The sequence below is a fragment of the Equus quagga genome, chromosome 8, assembly GCF_021613505.1.
Source record: "Equus quagga isolate Etosha38 chromosome 8, UCLA_HA_Equagga_1.0, whole genome shotgun sequence".
NCBI lineage: Eukaryota > Metazoa > Chordata > Mammalia > Perissodactyla > Equidae > Equus > Equus quagga.
The window spans coordinates 80,978,723-80,998,533 of record NC_060274.1 but is presented as its reverse complement, the minus strand read 5'-3'; the positions used below and the strand labels follow the sequence as shown (position 1 = coordinate 80,998,533).

Below are 19,811 nucleotides of genomic sequence, written 5' to 3'. Positions count from 1 at the left end.
AATGTAGGGAAAGCACTGAAAAGAGTCCATGCATATAGTATGTGCCATGTAAGTGGTTGGTTTTAATACCATTTTCCTCATAATTGTTATTTAATTCTGTAAGTAGTCCCTGAATAGTTTGTCATCATAAAAGATTTAGATGTATGTATCTTAAGATTTATATATGATATGAAAGTATGTGTATACATATATGTGTACAGATCTACCTGTATGTGCACATATGTGTGTGTGTGTATACATATACGTGTGTGGAGGGAGAGAGAGAGCAGATTGTGAAGAATCCCATGCCTTCTTCCCCACTGCTGCTTCCCTTTCCTAGTTTGGTGTCTTTAGACAAGTCACCTCTGGCTCTCAGATTTCTCCTGTGTCAAAGGAGGGAGTGGGTTGTGCCAGGAGGTCACCAGCTTCCATGAAGCCCCTGGCAGCTTCCAGAGTCACGAGCCTGCCTGCTGTCGCCCTCTGTGGTATGTGCGCGCCTCCCTGGGGAGTGAAGGCTGGTAGAATGCCCAGCACCGCTTAGGCACACAGTTGCTGTTGGTTCTGTAAATGAAGGAATGCGGAATTCATTACGTGACTTATTCTTTCAAGTAGCCGTGCTTGTTTGCATTTGCTGCTGGCTCTTCTGACAACTATGTGACTTTTTCCTCCTTTTTAGTTTTGGAGATCATTTTGAATGGAACAAAGTGACCTCTTGCATCCATAATATCTTAAGTGGGCAGAGGTGGATTGAGCACTATGGAGAGATTGTCATCAAGAACCTGAGTGACGATTCCTGCCACTGCAAAGTGAATTTTATAAAGGTAACCTGGGAGGGTGCCCTGTGAGCTCCTCCTCTGGAAAGGCAGAACTGGGGCCGTAGGGTGTCTAAGGGAATTTTTCACCTTCATCTTTGTGCCAGCAGACAAGCAATGGCAGGGACTCCCTGGTCCCAGTCCCACCTCTCTCACCTGAACCAGGGCCATGGCCTCTCTTGGCCTCTCTCCTTGCGTTCTTACTCCCCTAAGGTCTGTCCTCAATGCAGCAGCCAGAGGGACCTTTTTTTTTTTGGTTACGAAGTTTGGCCCTGAGCTAACATCTGTGCCAATCTTCCCCTATTTTGTACGTGGGACACCACCACAGCATGGTTTGATGAGCGGTGTGTAGGTCTGCACCAGGAATCCAAACCCACAAACCCCGGGCCATTGAAGCGGAGCATGTGATCTTGACTGCTATGCCACTGGGGTAGCCCCTGGAGGACCCTTTAAAACATAAGTCATCATGCTACAACATGGATGACCCTTGAAGACATTATGCTAAGTGAAATAGGCCAGATATAAAAGAACAAACACTGTGTGATTCCATTTTTATGGGACACCCGGAACAGTCAAACTCACAGAGACCAAAAGGAGAATGGGGGTTGCCAGGGGCTGGGGGAGGAAGGAAGGGGAGTTACTGTTTAATGGATACAGAGTTTCAGTTTGAGAAGATGAAAAAGTTCTGGAAATATATAAGGTGATGGTTGCACAACATTATGAATGTATTTAATGCCACTGAATTGTACACTTAGAAATGGTTAAAATGGTAAACTTTATGTTGCATATGTTTTACCACAATTTAAAAAAAGAAAGTCATGCCATAGTTGACCAAAATCCTCTGACAACTTCTGTCTTTCTCAGAGTAGAAGGCTGCATCCTTGCAATGGCCCCCAAGGCCCCGCACAGCCTGCACTCCCCACCCCCACCCCCTCAAGTTCACACACGTGTGCGTGTGCAAACGCACACTCATCCCTCTCCAACCTCAACTGCTGCCACCCCACCCCCCTGTCCCCTTCCTTCCTCACGGTCCTGTGACCACACTGTCCTTCTTTCTCTCTCTTCTCCTCCTGCGTGGGCCCCTCTCCCCAGCTCCTTCCCTTACCAGCCCCGTCTTGTTAGTCACTCTCTAGCATATCCCATTTTCTTCAAAGTTTTTATCTCTATCTGTAGTTAGCTTGTTCCTGTTGGTTCACTTGTTTATTTTCTGTTCCTCATACTCTCCTCACCATTCCTGATTCCAGAAAAGCAAACCCCTGGTCTAACGTGCTGGCTGCTGTAGCCTGAGGCCTGGGAATGGTGTGTGACACACAGCAGAGCTCACGAACATTCACGGGATGGAGACAGATTGGCCTGAGGCAGAAAGCATGGAATAGTCTGCTTCCCTTTCCATCCGCCTTGATTTGAGCTCCTCTCCCACCTTCTCTTCCTCCTTAGATTCCCTCTTGCCCTTAAAGATCTCACATACTTAAAGTGGCTGTAAAGCATTACCCGTCCTCCTCAAGGAATATTTGTGTTTAATTAAGATCAAAACCGTAAGCTGAGAGATAAGGTTCTAATTGTGGAATTCCGCGTGGTACTTCTCTGCACCACCTCTGGCTGGTGGGGGACATCATGGAGAGCTGAACTGGGGTCTTTATTATGCCCTATAAATCAAACTGGGCTGTAGACAGACAAAAAGCTAGTAGTGATTTGGGGTAAAATAAAAATGACCCTGCCTTGAAAACTTCATCTAAGCTCTCTGCGAAAAGATGCAGAAGGCAGCCTGGAGCAGGGATGTTTGTATTCCTGATCCAGGTGAGAGCCACCTGGTTCTCAGCATTTTCCCCGAGGAAATGTACGTGACTCGGATCTTTCCCATCCACCCAGTACTCATCCACCTAGGGCCAGAGAAGAGATCTTTGTACCATGAGAGATGAAAAGAATTAGAATGGTGGATGTGCCTGTGGTGTTGAAAGAGAATCTGAAGAGAACATTACCTGGGGATCGCGGCTGCCTCCCTCTGTGGCGTCCCATTGTATTGCCAGTATTGGATTTGTTGGCAAATATCTCTAAGAGAAAGTCTGATCCCTGCTTCAGAATGAACTTAAGAGCCTGGGCAGTATTTGTTTCCCCTTTCCCCCATTTTTATGTGACTAGGGGACTGAATTTTACGTTTCTGACTCAGCCCGGCGTTGCTGCTGTGCTCTGCCCTTCCTCCCAGTTTCCCCACGGACGCAGAATGGGGAAACCAAACCACCTGAATTGGCCTGAAAATGCCAGTCAACTTTATTGGTTTCCAAATATGGATTCTGTTTTGGCTGAAAATAGTACTAGGATTTTTGATTTATGAAGTAAAGCCTTCTCTTCTCTCACAGAGATTTTTAGGGCAGCCAGGTAATTGGCAGGTTGGAAAAAAATCGACTCTAGGGAGTTAGAGCTCCCTCTGCTGGCTACCTTCTGGTACTGTGTAAAACCCACAAACAGCTGAGCTGAGCTGAGCTGAGCTGAGCTGGTCTCAGACAAGGACCAAACCACAGTGTGAATGGATGTGGCTTACTCAAGGGGCCAGTGGGTTGGATGAACAGATCTAGTTTGGGGGGAAAAATAATAAAGTAAACTGAAAATGTATTGGTTTACAAAGCAGCATTCTTGGTTAATTTCCAAAGGACTGTGTATGTGGTTCCTTTAGTGAAAAAATTATATAAGTTACATTTCTTTTAAATTGCAATAGTCAGAGAGCACAGTGACGGCCAGGGAACAGCTCTTCCGGAGGAGGGGGCGTAAGGGCCAGCCACACTCCTTGGCTGATGTGTGAGAACTGAGCCTTTCCTTCCTAGAGGAGAAAATGTATCCTACCCAAATGTTGGTGGTTGTGTTACAAACTGTAAGTAAAGGGTTAGCTGTTTATTTTTATTATGATTTTTTCTTTTTTAAAGCCAGGACCCAGAATTGGCAGACGATAGGTAGTGTAGAATCCTTCTTATGGTTCTTTCTCTTTCCTTTTTTTCCTCTTAATATCTGTAAGAAGTTGGCCCAAAGTACTAAACAGACAACTCTCATTTGAATCCTAGGCAAAATACTGGAGCACCAACGCCCACGAGATTGAAGGTACGGTGTTTGACAAGAATGGGAAGGCAGTGCATCGGCTGTTTGGGAAATGGCATGAAAGCATTTACTGCGGGGGCGCCTCCTCATCTACCTGTGTCTGGAGAGCAAGTTAGTATCCGGGTTAATCAGCCACCAGCCAAGGAGGGCAGAGGGAGGGATGTGGCCAGAGGAACTGCAGATGGGCGGGCATCAGTGCCCAGGTGATGTCTGCAGCTTCTCCCTGCTTTGAACTATGTTTGAGCTGTTGGCCCTTCTTGCATTCACCTACTCATATCTCAACTCATCCTCATGCGTATCAGCCACACCTCGGTTGGGCTGCTAGGTCCAGGATTTTTAATCCTAGAACGAAGCCATTGTTAATCCATGGTCACTGTCTGCGGAAATCTTCCAGTCAACACATATCATTCCTGGGCACTAGGAAGGAATACCTTTAATATTAAAATGTCATTCTAGAGTAAGAATAAAGAGAAAACTGTTACTGGACAAGCAGACTGCCCTGGGCGTTCTACAAGAGTTAGGGGTCCGCCAGAATTGCCCAACACTGTAAGCTGGTCTGATGTTTCCTGCAATTCCAGAAGGATACTGAGCCCTTGAAGCAGCTGTGGGGAGAAAGCCTAGGGAAGCCAAACCTTCATAAGGTGTCTCCCAAAACATCTTAAGACTTTAGTCCATCTTCTAATCTGATAAGCTTCTTTCCAAGTCATGGTCATATTCTAAAACCATTGTTCTGAGATACCACCAGTAGGATGCTTTGGGCTGATAAAAACAAAACAAAGATAAGAAACTAGTAGTGGCTTAAACCATTAGGATATGTGCTATTACTTAACAAATGAGGTGGTAGGTGGCCCCAGGGTTGTTACATCGGCAACTTACCTGTGTCAAGAGCACAGATCATTGAGACACATTCTGCCACTCCCAATATGGCGGTGATGTTTCCCCTCATGGATGTAAAATGATTATCCTGATATCATATTGAATCATCAAGTGGGGAAAAGGGGAGGACAAAAGGGCTTTCTTCTCCTGTGCCTCTGTTTGTCAAGAATGAAGGATTTTCTAGGATCTCCCAGCAAATGTGTCTTTATATCTTATCAGCCTGGTGTGGGTCCAAACCCATCCCTGAACCAATCCTGGGTAGGCAGGAGAGGTTCAGGTGAGCTTACATTCATCCCCTAGAGAGGGCACAGTGCCATCTGAACAGGTGAGCTTCCCTTTAGCAAGTAAGAAAGGGAGATGACTGTAGAGTAGGCAGCCAACAATGCTCTTTGACTGAGTAGCAGCCACATCTTCCACCAGTGCAGAGGTTGCCATAAAGCTAGAATGAATTGGCACCAGTGGCCGCCTTCCTAGCTTCAGGGGTTCAGAGGCACACAGGCAGTTTTGTGGGTGAGACAGTTGCTCTGCTTTGCTTAAAGTACCTATCGAAGATGAGAACTACTGTCCTCTCTGGATGGTAAAGTAGGACCTTGATGAAAGAACACTGTGTAAGCTTATTCTTGTTGGTGTCATGTGCTGACTTTATGTCTCTGCCGTGGCCGTGAGCATCCCTGACCCATCTTCAAGAAAAACCACTGTCTTCCCTCTGATGATTGGGAGACTGGCGTGGATTTGTGAAGGCCCAGTAGGAAGCTCTGCTATTATTTCCATACTTAGAATACAGAGAGTTAGATGAAAAGGACTGCTGAAGCTTCAGAAAATGGGTCTGCAGAGGAGAGTTCATGGAGAGCGGTTGTGTTTGTGTGTGAACAGCGAGAGCTGAGGCTGTGAGTGGATCTTACTGGTCTGCAGTTGATTCCCCAATATGTACATTTGAGTATCTTTAGCTTGAGTTTTAGCTGGAATTCAGATTAGGGCAATAACTTGCGTTAGTCTACTTGAGCTGCTCTAAAGAAATACCACAGACGAGGTGTTTTAAACAGAAATTTATTTCTTTACAGTTTTAGAGGCTGGGAAATCAAAGATCAAGGTTCTGGCAAATTCAGGTTCTGGGGAGGGATCTCTTCCTGGCTTGTAGGCAGCTGCCAAATCAGGGCCCTGCTCTTCTGACCTCGTTTAACCTTCATTCCTCCCTTAGAGACCCACTTCCAAGTACAGCTGCAATGAAGGTAGGGCTTCAACAGACGAATTTTGGGAGAACAGACATTTAGTCCATAAGATTCCACCCATGACCCCCCAAAACCATGCCCTTCTTACATGCAAAATATATTTACTCCATCCCAACAACCCCCAGAGTCTTAATGCATTCCAGCATCAACTCTAAAGTCCAAAGTCTCACCTAAATATCATCTGAGTCAAGTATGGATGAGACTTGACGTATGAGTCATCCTCTCCAGCTGTGAGCCTGTGAAACCAAAATGTGCTTCTAAAATGAAATTGCGACGAGCATAGGATGGACATTCTCGTTCCCAAAGCGGGAAATAGGAAACAGGAAAGGGGTGATGGGTCCAAGCAAGTCCAGACCCAGCAAGGCAAATGCCATTAGATTTGAAGGCTGGAGCGAATCTTTTTCTAGCTCGATGCCCTGCCCTCTGGAGCCACTGGGGCGGTGACCCGGCCCCCAAGGCTCTGGGTGGTGGCTGCCTGGCATGTTGAAACTGCTCAGTGGCCCCCACCCTTTGATAGGCAGAGCCAGGCTTGCCCCTGGGCCTAAAGAGTCAGGGCCTGTGGTGCGAGTGGCAGCCTAATGATCTGAGTCATCTTCATTTGCTCTCCTTGAAGGATAATGCTTGTTTGCAGCTGGATGGCCCAATGGTCCCTTCCTGTACTAGACCAATAGTGCCGCAGCCTTTCTACATTCTGTCCTGTTTTCTCTGTCTCCTTTGGTTCCAGCAGGCAGGGTTTCTGCTGGTATAATCCCATCCCTGCGCCTGGCTTCTGCTGAGATGGTTTTAAATTTAAATAGGTAAGATTTTGGAGGGGCAGGAGTTAGTGGAAAGAAGGGCAGGAATGGAAGAAAAGAATAATGCATATTGACCACTTGCCGTGGGCTCAACACTGTTCTAGGTACTGGAGGGAGCATCTCGAGAATTCAACGTCTCTTAAAGGAAAAATGGATTCTCTAGAGCGAGAGTCTCGTTAGTCAGGAAAAAGGGGCCTAGAGTTCTTTTTAACATGTTTATTTCAGTAACAGATTATGTTTATAGCCTCAACAGTAGAGAATCCTCATGGCATTTTATAAATTTGCTGTGTGAACGTACAAAGGAGGCCTTATCCTTGGAGGTAGAAAAAAACTTAGAGAGAAGAAAATTTGTAGAGAAGTATTCAGCAGCTATTTGTTAGCCAGAATATTTTAATAGAAATGGAAGAATGTAGAGCTGAGAGAGAAGAGCTGTGGCTGGTCTGAGATGAAAGAGGAGAAGGAATTAAAATGTAATATGAATGAAAATGCAAGTTCGACATGAACGTTTTCTTTTTCTTTCAGATCCCATGCCAAAAGGCCATGAGCAATATTATGGCTTCACACAGTTTGCATTAGAATTAAATGAAATGGATCCATTGTTGAAGTCTTTATTACCACCTACGGACACTCGATTTAGGCCAGACCAAAGGTAAGGATTTTTTAAACCTTTATCTCCAGAGTTTAAAACTCTTTATATAAAGCCTCTTTAACAACACCCAGGCCGCCAGAGGAGCCTAAGAGAGAGAGATAATGTCATCAGGAGTAGGGGTGTAGGAGGCTTTAAGCAATCACGTTGTGGAAGGGACAGAGCCCGGGTTAGCTCTGTGTGTGGCATGACCTGTATTCATCAGGTGAGCCCTGTTTCTGATGAAAAACAAAAAAAGTGTTTCTTAACACTTAACCAAAAAAGTGTTTATAAGAGTTTTGCTGCATACAATAATATAGAACTGGTGTATTTCAAATAGTAAAAAGCATCTAGCCCCCCACCCCTCAAATTTAAATTATTTTGCTGCACTGAGATCTGACTTCTGATCCTAGATGTGCTGGTAACAACGTGCTGTGTGACATATGATATGTCTTTCTCAGCCTCAGTTTCCTGCTTTGTAAAATTGAAAGAATAATCTCTCCCCTAAGGCCTTGCTAATTAAGACTCAAACCCTAGAAGGCAAAAAAAAAAAACCCAAAAAAGATAAAATTTGACTTCATTTTTTAAAAAAACAGCACTTTTCTTCATGGCAAAGTAAATAAAATAAAGACCCAGAGTCAAAAGATAGACGACAAACTAAGAAATCTACGTTTGCAACTCATTTCATGAATTGGTTCTAGAAATCAGGGTCAACCCATTAAAAGAATGGACCTAGGAAAATGCACAGTTCACAAAATAGCCAATGCAGATATCCCTTAAACGTATGAAACGCACTCAGTCTCACTCAAAGAAATGCGAATTTTAAAAACCATGTTGGCATACTATTTCTTTTTCCTTTTCTTTCTTTTCTTTTTTTTTTTGTGAGGAAGATTCGCTCTGAGCAAATGTCTGTTGCCAGTCTTCCTCTACTCTATGTGAGATGCCTCAAGCCTGGCTTGAGCAGTGCTAGGTCTGTGCCCAGGATCGGAACTCGCAAACCCCAGGCTGCTGAAGCAGTGTGCCCAAACTTAACCACTATGCCACTGGGCCGGCCCCAACATATTATTTCTTAACCCATCAGATGGCAAAGATGTAAATGTTTGATGCACTCTGAGCCTATGGGGAAAAGGCTCTCTAATAACAATGCTGCTGGGAATGTAAATTGATATAATCCTCATAAAGGGCAGCTTGGTAATATACACATTACAAACTCACCCTTTAACCAGGCAATTCCACTTCTAGAAATTTCTCCTTATAGATACACTAACCCATCTGCAGAATGATGGATATACATGGTCATTCATTGCAGCATTAACTGTTAACATTAAAAAATTGGGAACATCCCCAATGTCTGTCAATAGGGAATTGTTTAAATAAGTTCAGGTTTAGCCACACAATTGAATGTTATACAGCTATTAAAAAATGAAGATGTCTGTGTACTACCAAGAAAGATCTCCAAGATATGTTAAGTAAAAAGTGAAACAGAACAAGAAACTGAAGTATAGACAGTGTGTGTATCATACTACCCTTTATGTTTAAAGAGGGAGGGAGGGGTGAGAATATATATATTAATGTTGCTTATGTACGTATAAAGACCCCAGAAGGAGGCACAGGAACCTAGTAACAGTGGGTCACCTGTGGTGGGGGGTGAAGATGGGTGGGATGGGAGGACACAGGTAGAATTAGAGACAGGGGTGAGAGGGAGACTTTGCCCCAAATTCCTTTTTATGTCTGTATCTGTATCTTTTTTTTTGTACCACGTTTATATCACCAATTCAAAAAACAGCATCTTCGCTAACTGCCTCAAAAACTTGCTTTTAGAGTTGGGGGGAGAGGGGTCTTGTGTATAGGAAAGCATTTTGACTCTCCAGTCCAGAACACATGCACTTTTAGGAGTAACGATTGTTATAGTTTCCTGGAATTCATGTTCCTTTGTTTTTTTCTTCACTGCCTCAGGTTTCTAGAGGAAGGGAACTTAGAAGAAGCTGAAAGACAAAAGCAGAGGATTGAGCAGCTCCAGAGAGAAAGGCGGCGAGTCTTAGAAGAGAACAACGTGGAACACCAGCCGCGGTTTTTCAGGTGTGTGTGGGGGTCGCGTGGGGCGTTGGTGGACAGGCGCTGATGACATCTGATGCTCTGGTGTGAAGATGGTCAGCAGGGTGTCCCCTCCCCACATGAGAACATGCTCGACATTTGCCTGCTTCCAAGTGGTGAAACCTCCCCTGTGTGTGCGGGCCTGGCTTTCTATGGACACTTCCTCCAGGCTGCCCCTTCCTCCGTCCTCCGCAAGAGGAGTGTCTTCTTTTTGCCTCCCTGTTCTTTCCCAGCTGCCTCTCAGCACCTCACCCAGTGACTGGGCAGAGGAGGAGCTCAGTAAGTGCTTGTGGAAGAAGCAACGAGACCACCCCAACTTGGCTCCCTAACTCAGGCCAGCTTCTTAGATCCATGTCTAAGCTTGGGCGGCATGCAGCTATATTTTACACAACTGCTAAGACAATTAATGATCACCCAACTGGTCATCAAAATGGAAATTCCAAGTAGTCTAATTCTTGAACTGCAGAAGTTCCAATATACTTTGGCTTGGATTTGGAACATTTACTATTAATTTTAAAGTAACTTGCCAGGAAGGTCTTGTTAAAAATAAACTTAAAGATTTTGGGACCGGCTCCGTGGCTTAGTGGTTAAGTTTGGCACACTCTACTTTGACGGACCAGGTTCATGGTTCAGATCCCAGGTGCAGACCTACACCGCTCGTCAGCCATGCTGTGGCGGTGACCCACATATAAAGTAGAAGAAGATTGGCACAGATGTTAGCTCAGGGCTAATCTTCCTCAAGCAGAAAAAGTAAGATTGGCAATAAATGTTAGCTCAGGGCAAATCTTCCTCAGCAAAAGAAAAAATAGACTTAAAGATTTAGATGGGGCATTGAGGATCATCAGCCCTTCACTCCCTCTTTTATTTTAACTGAGAAGAAACAAAGGCCTGGGAACACAGGTGATCTGTGGAAGGATGAGTGGAATGTCCTGGACTGGAGCCTGGCTCTCTTGACTACCAGGCCAGGGCTCTATACAGTTTTAGGGGTTTTTCTGTTTGTTCAGTTTTTAACCATAACATTAAAGCAGGCACATGTAGAAAAGCAGCAGGCTCCTGCCCTGCCCCTTCCCCCAGTCTTGCTTTCAGGACAACCAGGATTTTGTTGTTGTTTGGGGGCATTTTTTGGTTATTGTTGTTTTTTTAATGGGCCACAGAAATACTTTTAGGAGGATTAGCTACTAATCTATCAGCAGCAGCAATAAAGTATATATTCTAAAACAGCAAAATAGTGACAAGTAATGTTTTATGCCCAAATTATAGTGTGCTTTCCCCTAGAGTTTAAGCGGATTGTGCCAGATCCCTTCTGATCATTTCCACAAACCTAAGATGTAAGCAGTTAAGGGGCTGGCCCCATGGCTGAGTGGGTAAGTTTGCGCGCTCCGCTTCGGCGGCCCAAGGTTTCATCAGTTCGAATCCTGGGTGCGGACATGGCACCGCTCATCAAGCCATGCTGAGGCAGCGTCCCACATGCCACAACTAGAGGGACTCGCAACTAAAAATACACAACTATGTAGCGGGGGGCTTTGGGAGAAAAAGGAAAAATAAAATCTTAAAAAAAAGATATAAGTAGTTAAAGATCAACTAGCCAGAGTGTCATCCCAAAATATTTATAAGTTCCTTTAAATATTTTAAAAATAAGACACAGGGGCTGGCCCTGTGGCCGAGTGGTTAAGTTCGCGCATTCCGCTGTAGGTGGCCCAGTGTTTCATTGGTTCGAATCCTGGGTGCTGACATGGCACTGCTCATCAAACCACACTGAGGCAGCGTCCCACATACCACAACTAGAAGGACCCACAACAAAGAATATACAACTATGTACTGGGGGGCTTTGGGGAGAAAAAGGAAAAAAATAAAATCTTTAAAAAAAAATAAAATAAAAATAAGACACCTTATTTTTCTGAAAAAGGCAAAGGATAGATAAATGGATAGATTAACAGACGGATCAATTAATAGATACGCACATATACCCTTAAGTAGATCAATTCATTTTTTCCTTTATAAATAATCTAATACATTTTTAAACAAGGAAATCTGCATTTATAAAGATGTTCGGGGGCTGGCCCCATGGCCGAGTGGTTAAGTTCGCATGCTCTGCTTCAGTGACCCAGGGTTTCACTGGTTTGGATCCTGGACATGGACATGGCACACTTGTCAGGCCATGCTGAGGCGGTGTCCCACATAGCACAACCAGAGGCGCTCACAACTAGAATACACAACTGTGTACTGGGGGGTAGGGGAGGAGAAGAAGGAGAAGGAAAAAAAGGAAAGAAGATTGGCAACAGATGTTAGCTCAGGTGCCAATCTGAAAAAAACAAAGATATTCATTACAGTATTTTTTAGGATCATTAAAAACTGTAATAACCAAACTGTCTCAGGAACTAGGTAAGGAGATCCATCAACCTGATCTGATGTGAAAGCATCAAAAATGAATTCACAAAGTCTGTGGAGCTCTATGGGAAACAAGTTACCATTTAAATGTAAAATATAAAATGTTATCTGGGCTGTCATTGCAACCCTTTAAGAATTATGTCCAGAACGGAAAAGGATTGACACAGCTGCTGCGGGTGGTCATGGCTCATTTTCCTTTTGCTTGTCTATAAAATTATTAGAGCGTTATTGGATGTGGCAAATAAAAAGGTGGAGAAAAGGCAAGAGTTCTCCAGCAGTAGCAATCCTGTCAAAGACAGGACGGAGAGGAATGTGCAGGCCTGGATGTTTCCATTAACAGCCGCTGAAGATCAACGACAACATCACCAACTACAGCTCCGGCAGGATCGAGCCCCTGTTTCATAGTAAAGTGTTCGATGTGCAGATCGGCTCATTTTAGAAACGTCCCTTTGTTAGAATAGGGACACAAGCGTGATAAAAATCCGTGTTCCTGAGAGTGTGGAAAAACAGGCACCCTCCACTTTAGCTTCCAAAGCATATGACAGTATCAGTCAAGACTACAAATGCACGTACTTGGACCCAGCAGTACTACTTACATGAATTTTTAATGTAACTAGACTCACACACATGCAAAATAACATTATATGTTTGTTATATTATTATAAGCATATGTTTATAATAGAGATTGAAAATAACCTCCTAAGTGCCTACCAGTAGGGTACCTGTTACATTGTGGTCCATCCCTACAATGGAATATTATCCAGCTGTTTAAAAAGAAAATGAGGGGCTGGCCCCAAGGCCAAGTCGTTAAGTTCGTGCGCTCTGCTTCATCAGCCGAGGGTTTTGCCAGCTCGGTTCTTGGGCACGGACATGGCACTGCTCATCAGGCCACGCTGAGGCAGGGTCCCACATGCCACAACTAGAAGGACCTACAACTAACGTATACAACTGTGTGCTGGGGGGCTTTGGGGAGAAGAATTAAAAAAAAAAAAGAGAGAGAGAGGGCTGGCCCTGTCGCTGAGCCATTAAGTTCAAACTCTACTTTGGCAGCGCATGATTTTGTCGGTTCGGATCCTGGGTGTAGACATGGCACCACTCCTCTAGCCAAGCTGAGGTGGCATCCCACATGGCACAACTGGAAGGACCCACAACTAAGAATGTACAACTATGTACCAGGGGGCTTTGGGGAGAAAAAGGAAAAAAAAATAAATAAATAAAATGAGGAGTCAGCCCTGATGGCCTAGTGGTTAAAGTTTGGCACGTTCTGCTTCAGCGGCCTGGGTTCAGTTCCCAGGTACGGAACCACACTACTCATCTGTCAGTAGCCATGCTGTGGCAGTGGCTCACATAGAAGAAGTAGAAGGACTTACAACTAGAATATACAACCATGTACTGGGGCTTTGGGGAGGAAAAAAAGAGGAAGATTGGCAACAGATGCTAGAGCAAATCTTTCCCAGCAAAAAAAAGAAAAAGAAAATGAGGAATCTCTTATTACCAGTTGCCAAACTTTTTTTTTTTTTAAAGATTTTATTTTTCCTTTTTTCTCCCCAAAGCCCCCCGGTACATAGTTGTGTATTTTTAGTTGTGGGTCCTTCTAGTTGTGGCATATGGGACATGGCCTCGGCATGGTTAGATGAGCGGTGTTGTGTCCGTGCCCACGATTTGAACCGGCGAAACCCTGGGCTGCTAGAGTGGAGCACGCAAACTTAACCGCCACGGCCCCCAAACTTTTCCTATAAAGGGCAAATGGTAAATATTGTTAGCTTTGCCATAAGGTCTCAGTAGTGATTACTCAACACCACTGTGCAACATGAAAGCAGCCCCAGACAACACTTAAACGAATGGGCACATGTGTATTCCAGTCAAACGCTATCACAAAGATAGGCAGAAGGCTGGATTTGTCTCTGGGCTGTAGTTTGCTGACCTTGTGACAATGGAAAGTGATCTCCAATATATATTGTTATGTCAAAAACTCATGAGGTAGGACACCACACAGTGCTACCACTGTATAAAAAATGGGAGCGGGATGGAGTGTGTGTGCGCGTGCACACACTCTCACACATGCGTGAAATTTCTCTGAAAGAATGAAGCTGACAAGATCATTGCCTCGGAGGAGAAGAACTGAGAGGCTGGGAGATGGAAGCAGGAAGAAAACTTTTAGCTATCTCCCCTTTTGTGCCTTTTGAATTTTGATCTGTGTGATACATTATCTATTCTAAGAATAGTGAACCAAGGCTGCACTCTCCAGACTGTGATGGCTTCCAGTTCCTTTTATAACTTATCACTTGTTATGAACAACAGTGTCGTTGATTTGTAGCTTTTACATGTCATACTCCAGGTGGTGGCTGTCATCCCAGCAGTGTTTGATATACGGTAAACTCTTCCTCACCCCAGCTCCTCTTAGAAGCACCATTTTTCACAGCTTCTGAGTCCGAGAAGTCAAAGTCAAGAGTAATACAATGGCATCCAGGCTTCCAGTTCCCTCCCAGTTCCAGTACTGGACTGTCAGGGATGTTGCATGCATATGAGAATGATGGCTGGGCATGAGGAGAGGAAAGAGGGAAAGGGAGAGAGAGAATATGACAATATTTTCAAGAGCCTTCAAGAAATTCTTTCATCTTTCACAGGAAATCCGATGATGACTCTTGGGTGAGCAATGGCACCTATTTGGAACTTAGGAAAGATCTTGGTTTTTCCAAACTGGACCATCCTGTCTTGTGGTGAAAAAGGAAAGAACGATCCGTCCTTATACTTCTTCGTATTTGCTCTCTGAAGCCACAAACCTGTGTCTGTATATTTAAAGGATATTATCTGGAATGATTGCTTGTGCTTAGCTTAGCATTGTATTTAAGTATATATTTTCTTCAGTAGGTTTCTTTACAATTTCAAATGTTATCATGATTGTTTATATGAATGTAGAACACCTTGATATTTCTTTTTATATATAAACTATTTAATAAAAATGAAAGATTGAATGTTATTGTATGGGTTAAAAAAGAAGCTTTAACACTAATTTTCCAAAGGTTAGGAAAATTCAAATTAACTTTATGCCTTATAAAAATATGTTGTAGGAAAAAAACCCTCTCTCCCAGGTGCATTAAGAAATCAGGATACCCAGGGTTAGTCACCCGTGCGTGAGCTACCCAAGTTTAATTTGGTAGCTCCGATATCTTTTTCCCTCAGACAGCCCTTGCACTGCTCGTACGGAAGAGTTCTGCTGGTGCTGGAGTCTGAAGAGTATCTGCATTTACATTGTGGTGATTGGGAGGATGGTATAAGATTGATGGGATGTATATTTTTCTATAAGATGGATATGGCACCTTCTTGAAGAGTAAGCATTTTAGCTTATCCTTCTCTATAGTTTTATTGCCTTATGTGCAAAATTGTACCCTGTTGCTCAGAGAAATTGTTGTTAATCCGAGAAATCCCTGTTAAGTAAATGTTATGACATCCTAAGACGCAGTAGGAAATTTGTCTGTAGAGAACTGAATCCTTGACAAGTTAAACTATTTTCTGTTTCCTACCCAACCCTGGCTTCCCCCCACCCCGCCCCGTTGGACCACATCTCTGTTGAGTATGGAATGTCCCAGTTTAGTGTAAAACATACAGCGCATTCCACACAGCAGTTTGACTTTCTAAAAGTTTCACAAAATAACTGATTGTTTTCAATAACTCAACATGTTTTCTTAAATAACATCTTGGTATTTTCTACCTCTTAATAAGCACTGTATTTTAGATCTTGTATGAAAAGTTTGACCATCTGCCTTATAGACAAATGTAGAGAATTGATGTTCTTCCCTGCTGTTGTGTTCTGATAAAGCTTTGGTGTCTTACCCCTTTCCTGCCCTTTCTTCTTACTCATCTCACTCTTTCCTGAGTTCGCAGCAGGCTTGAATAATACAGATTATGACTACCGAATGGGGAAACTTTGTCTTTTTAAATGTGTTGTTTCAAGGTACAATAATAGAATTTGTGCAGTAGGTGTATTGTGTTATCAAAGCAAGTCCAACTTCTGCCCAGGTTACATTAAAACCAAAGCCTAACTTTTTAAACCTTTTACGCTCATGTCCATAACAATTCTATGGAATATCACGTATCATGGTGGGGTAAAAAGATTTCGCCAGAAAACAATTTTAGATATTTAAATACCTTCAGAGCATGTAGAATGCTCTGAATGGAAAGTAGAATAAATAACGGAAACAAAGAATGCATGATTTTTCCATATCACATCAAAAGACCCGTTGGAAAGTATTGCATCAAAATGGAGAGTTACTTTAAGTGGATCAGTAGGCTTTTGGAATCTGCAAGTGACTAGCATTTTAAAATAGTAAATGGTTCATTAAATATTACATTCATTCATTCCGTTTTATCAAGACGTCGAGATGAACACAGTGTGACTATCGTTTCCATTTCTGAGCACCTAACTGACACAATCAAACTCTTTGGTCTGTGCTTTGTTCTGTTCTTTTCAAGCCTGGATCCAAATTCTGCTCACAGACAAGAAGCAGGCTAGAAATTTAAGGATACTTACAAGAAAAACAAATCTAGTTTTCACCTTGTGAAAGTGAATGTAGAATTTTAGTAATATGGACTATTAAATAGGCCTGCTCCAAGGCTGACTCAAAAAAGAAAAAAAAAAAAACAAACGTGCCCCCTGCCTGGCGGGAGCTTTGTCATGCAGGATTTGGGAATTCTTTGTCTCAATGCGGTTGTTTCAGTTGATCCTGTGCTTTATTTTGGAATCACAAGGCTAAGTGGACCAAGTATCACCTTTGTCATCCTCTTATTTGCAGTGGGGGTGGGGTGAATTAGAATATGATACAGAACTGTATGCAAATTTTAAAATCTAAAAACTGTTCAGTCCCAGCACATGTAAAGGGCTTTTCTGAAATTTAAACAGCTTGGTGTCGCATCCTGATATTATCATCTTAAAACTATCTTGAGGGGCAAATGGCTTTTTTTCCTCCTTCAGTCCCTCTTTTCAAAAACACCTTCCCACATAATTTATAGCTCAAGGGCATTTTATAATTTTCAGATGAAGAAAACAGAAACATGGCATTGTTTGGGAAGAAGTGAGGTGGAATTCAGTTTTCCGAACTTTGAATCTCCTGACTAAATAATGCCAGTCACTGCACCATTTGAGACGCATGTTCTCACCTCCGTTTTATTCCTGATTATTCCATCGCCAATTTATGCTGAATTGCGTAGATATTCTTGGAAGTGGGGTTTTGTGCTGTCAGCCGCACTGCCCTTCAGGTGGTCCCGTTGCCGCTGTGGACCATCCCAAGCTGCAGGAGGTCCTTTGGGAAGGGAGCCAGCAGTCTCCAGTGTAGCGAGCAGCGGATCACTTCCCTCCCAGGCCCCACAGCAGAGGCTGGTATTTCCCTGAGGCGAAGTAGTAATCAGAGTCTGCATGCCATTCACCTCCGGAAGCGAGGCTGGTCTGGTACTAATGAAACAGACCCAGTTCCCTTTAGGACAGCAGTCCAGGTACCTATCAGGTCCCCAGGAAGCCTGAACAGCCCCCACAGTCTTCTTGTGCTTTCTGTGGGACTCTCTGCAAGAGAAAAATATGCAAACCCGTTTTTTTGTTGTTTACTTCATTTGGGCTGCTGCTTTTCTCATATTCTGCTTTTAATTGCTTCCACGAAGTCATTTGCTTGGCCTTCGAGTACTGTCTGCATTTTCCAGATTCCTGATGAGTGGTCTTAGTCTGCTGTTGACCATGTCAACCGCAAAAGAAAAATGATGGCATTTTTATTTGGCTGCTGACCCTTGTTGGAGGCCTATTGCATAGAGTACAAGTTATATGATGCCTTCCAGCTATTGGAGAGTATCCTCAGACCCTTTAGTTATGAGTAGGAGCAATAAGAAATAGTTCTTATGATCTTAGGAATAATAGTTGCAATATATTGGCATAATTTATTTTAATGTCTTTAATTTTGATATTAACATCAGCATAAATCTATTTTTGCTACCAAATGATGGCTATTTTCTTGTGCTCAGTTTTCCTCTGCATTGTATTAATCTGTTACTCACTGTTAGTCTTTATTTTTCTGTGTTGGAAATATGTGTCACATAAGGATCTGCAAATCATGGCCGTCTAAATGCACATCCCTTTTGGAGACTTTGGTTTTGGGGAATGCAATGATCAGAAGTTGCTAATTTATTTTATTGGTGATGCTTGTCTCTTCCTCTGTTACCTTCAGAGGATACTATTTTTTTTAATGGATATTTGTAAATCTTCCATCTAACTGTTTATAAGATTATTTTCTGTTTAAATTCCGCCCTTCCACCTTTCACCCTATGCCTCCCCAAAAAGCTCCAACTAATTTGTTTATTTCCCTCATATAGCTAGTTGACTGTGAATAAATAACATGGAAAAAGGCCACCCGTGTCTTTGTTTTTCCAGCTTACTGGGTGTATGTGGCCAGTGAAGGGGACAAAGCAACACTCTCGCCTAGGCTCTTTTGAGGAAGAAACATACCAGCTTACCTAAAGTGATGGGGCTTGGAAATAAGAATATCCTGGGACATAAAGAAACTTGGGGGCCATCCCCGTGGCCTAGTGGTTAAGTTCAGCACGCTCCATTTTGGCGACCCGGGTTCAGTTCCCAGGCACAGACCTAAACCACTCGTTGGTGGCCATGCTGTCGCAGTGACCCACATACAAAAGAGAGGAGGACTGGCACAGATGTTAGCTCAGGGCCAATCTTCCTCAAGCAAAAATGAGGAAGATTGGCAACAGATGTTAGCACAGGGTGAATCTTCCTCAGCAAAAAAAAGAAGAAGAAAGAAAGGCTTGGGGAAGGAAAAAGAGAATAACTCAGGCAGACCAGGTGAGGGATGAGAAATATTCAATGTAGAAGGTAGGAGGTGAAAGGAGGTGCTACTATTATACTATTACAGACTAGAAGAGACTCTCAGAACAAATTCCATGGAGTTGCTACTGTCTTCCTCCCCATATCATATACCTCCATGCGCCATCTCACATCTTCTTGGCTCGCCTCTTTACTCCAGCCATTGCTACAGCAACCCATGCAGATGTAACCTTATATCTCTTGCTTTCTGCTTCTCTGACACCACTTGTGGGAACCACTCAGCCATTCCACTACCTGTGCAGACCTGGAAGCACGAGGGAGTTACCTTCAGGAGGCAACTCTTCTCTAAAGAGAGTGGGAGGTGGTGCGTACATACATTCCTCTTCTGTGTCCAGGGCAGACAATTCTGAGACACATTCTACATAGCTCCTTGGAGAGTCCCTAGCAGGGTCCCCTAGCCTCAGTTCCCAAAGTGGTGGTCCTCGTGACTGATGGTCATCAACATGTTCTTTTTTTTTGGTTTATTTATTTATTTTTTTTTTGAGGAAGATTAGCCCTGAGCTAACATCTGCTGCCAATCCTCCTCTTTTTGCTGAAGAAGACTGGCCCTGAGCTAACATCCGTGCCCATCTTCCTCCACTTTATATGTGGGACGCCCACCACAGCATGGCTTGCCAAGTGGTGCCATGTGTGCACTGGGATCCAAACCGGCGAACCCCGGGCCACTGAAGCAAAATGTGCAAACTTAACCGCTGCGCCACCAGGCTGGCCCCTTCATCAACATGTTCTTAGATTGTCTTTCCTTCCTTACCTGCTTCACTCTTCCCAGTCTCTCCTCTTTTTTTTGAACTTACCAAATACACCAAAAACACATCAAAATAAACCATCTTCTTGCAAGCCTTTGTCTGAGGCTCTGCTTTTGACAGGAACTCAGACTAAAATACCCTCAGCTCAGGCCACTCATTACCTATGGAAATTTGCTATTCAACAGTCTGAACACTTGTAAGTCCAACAGACAGAAGGATGGCAGCCTAAGGACTAAGGTGGACTGAACAGAAGCAGTGGAAGAATTTCCCTATGAGTGAGAATATAGGAGACACACAGTCA

The 19,811-nt window shown here is 43.5% G+C and overlaps 1 protein-coding gene across 7 annotated transcripts in view; it reads left to right on the top strand.

Annotated features, from left to right (window-relative positions):
* The window catches only part of OSBPL3 (oxysterol binding protein like 3), a 173,052-nt gene extending 154,779 nt beyond the window's left edge, over positions 1-18,273 (top strand). For all 7 annotated transcript variants that reach the window (XM_046669449.1, XM_046669452.1, XM_046669450.1 and 4 more), the window contains 5 exons: positions 656-800; positions 3,845-3,989; positions 7,300-7,426; positions 9,359-9,481; positions 14,512-18,273. In XM_046669449.1, the coding sequence (XP_046525405.1) occupies positions 656-800; positions 3,845-3,989; positions 7,300-7,426; positions 9,359-9,481; positions 14,512-14,608 (637 nt within the window). In that variant the 3' untranslated portion in view covers positions 14,609-18,273. The remainder of the gene's footprint in view (positions 1-655; positions 801-3,844; positions 3,990-7,299; positions 7,427-9,358; positions 9,482-14,511) is intronic.
* Positions 18,274-19,811: the final 1,538 nt, after the last annotated feature.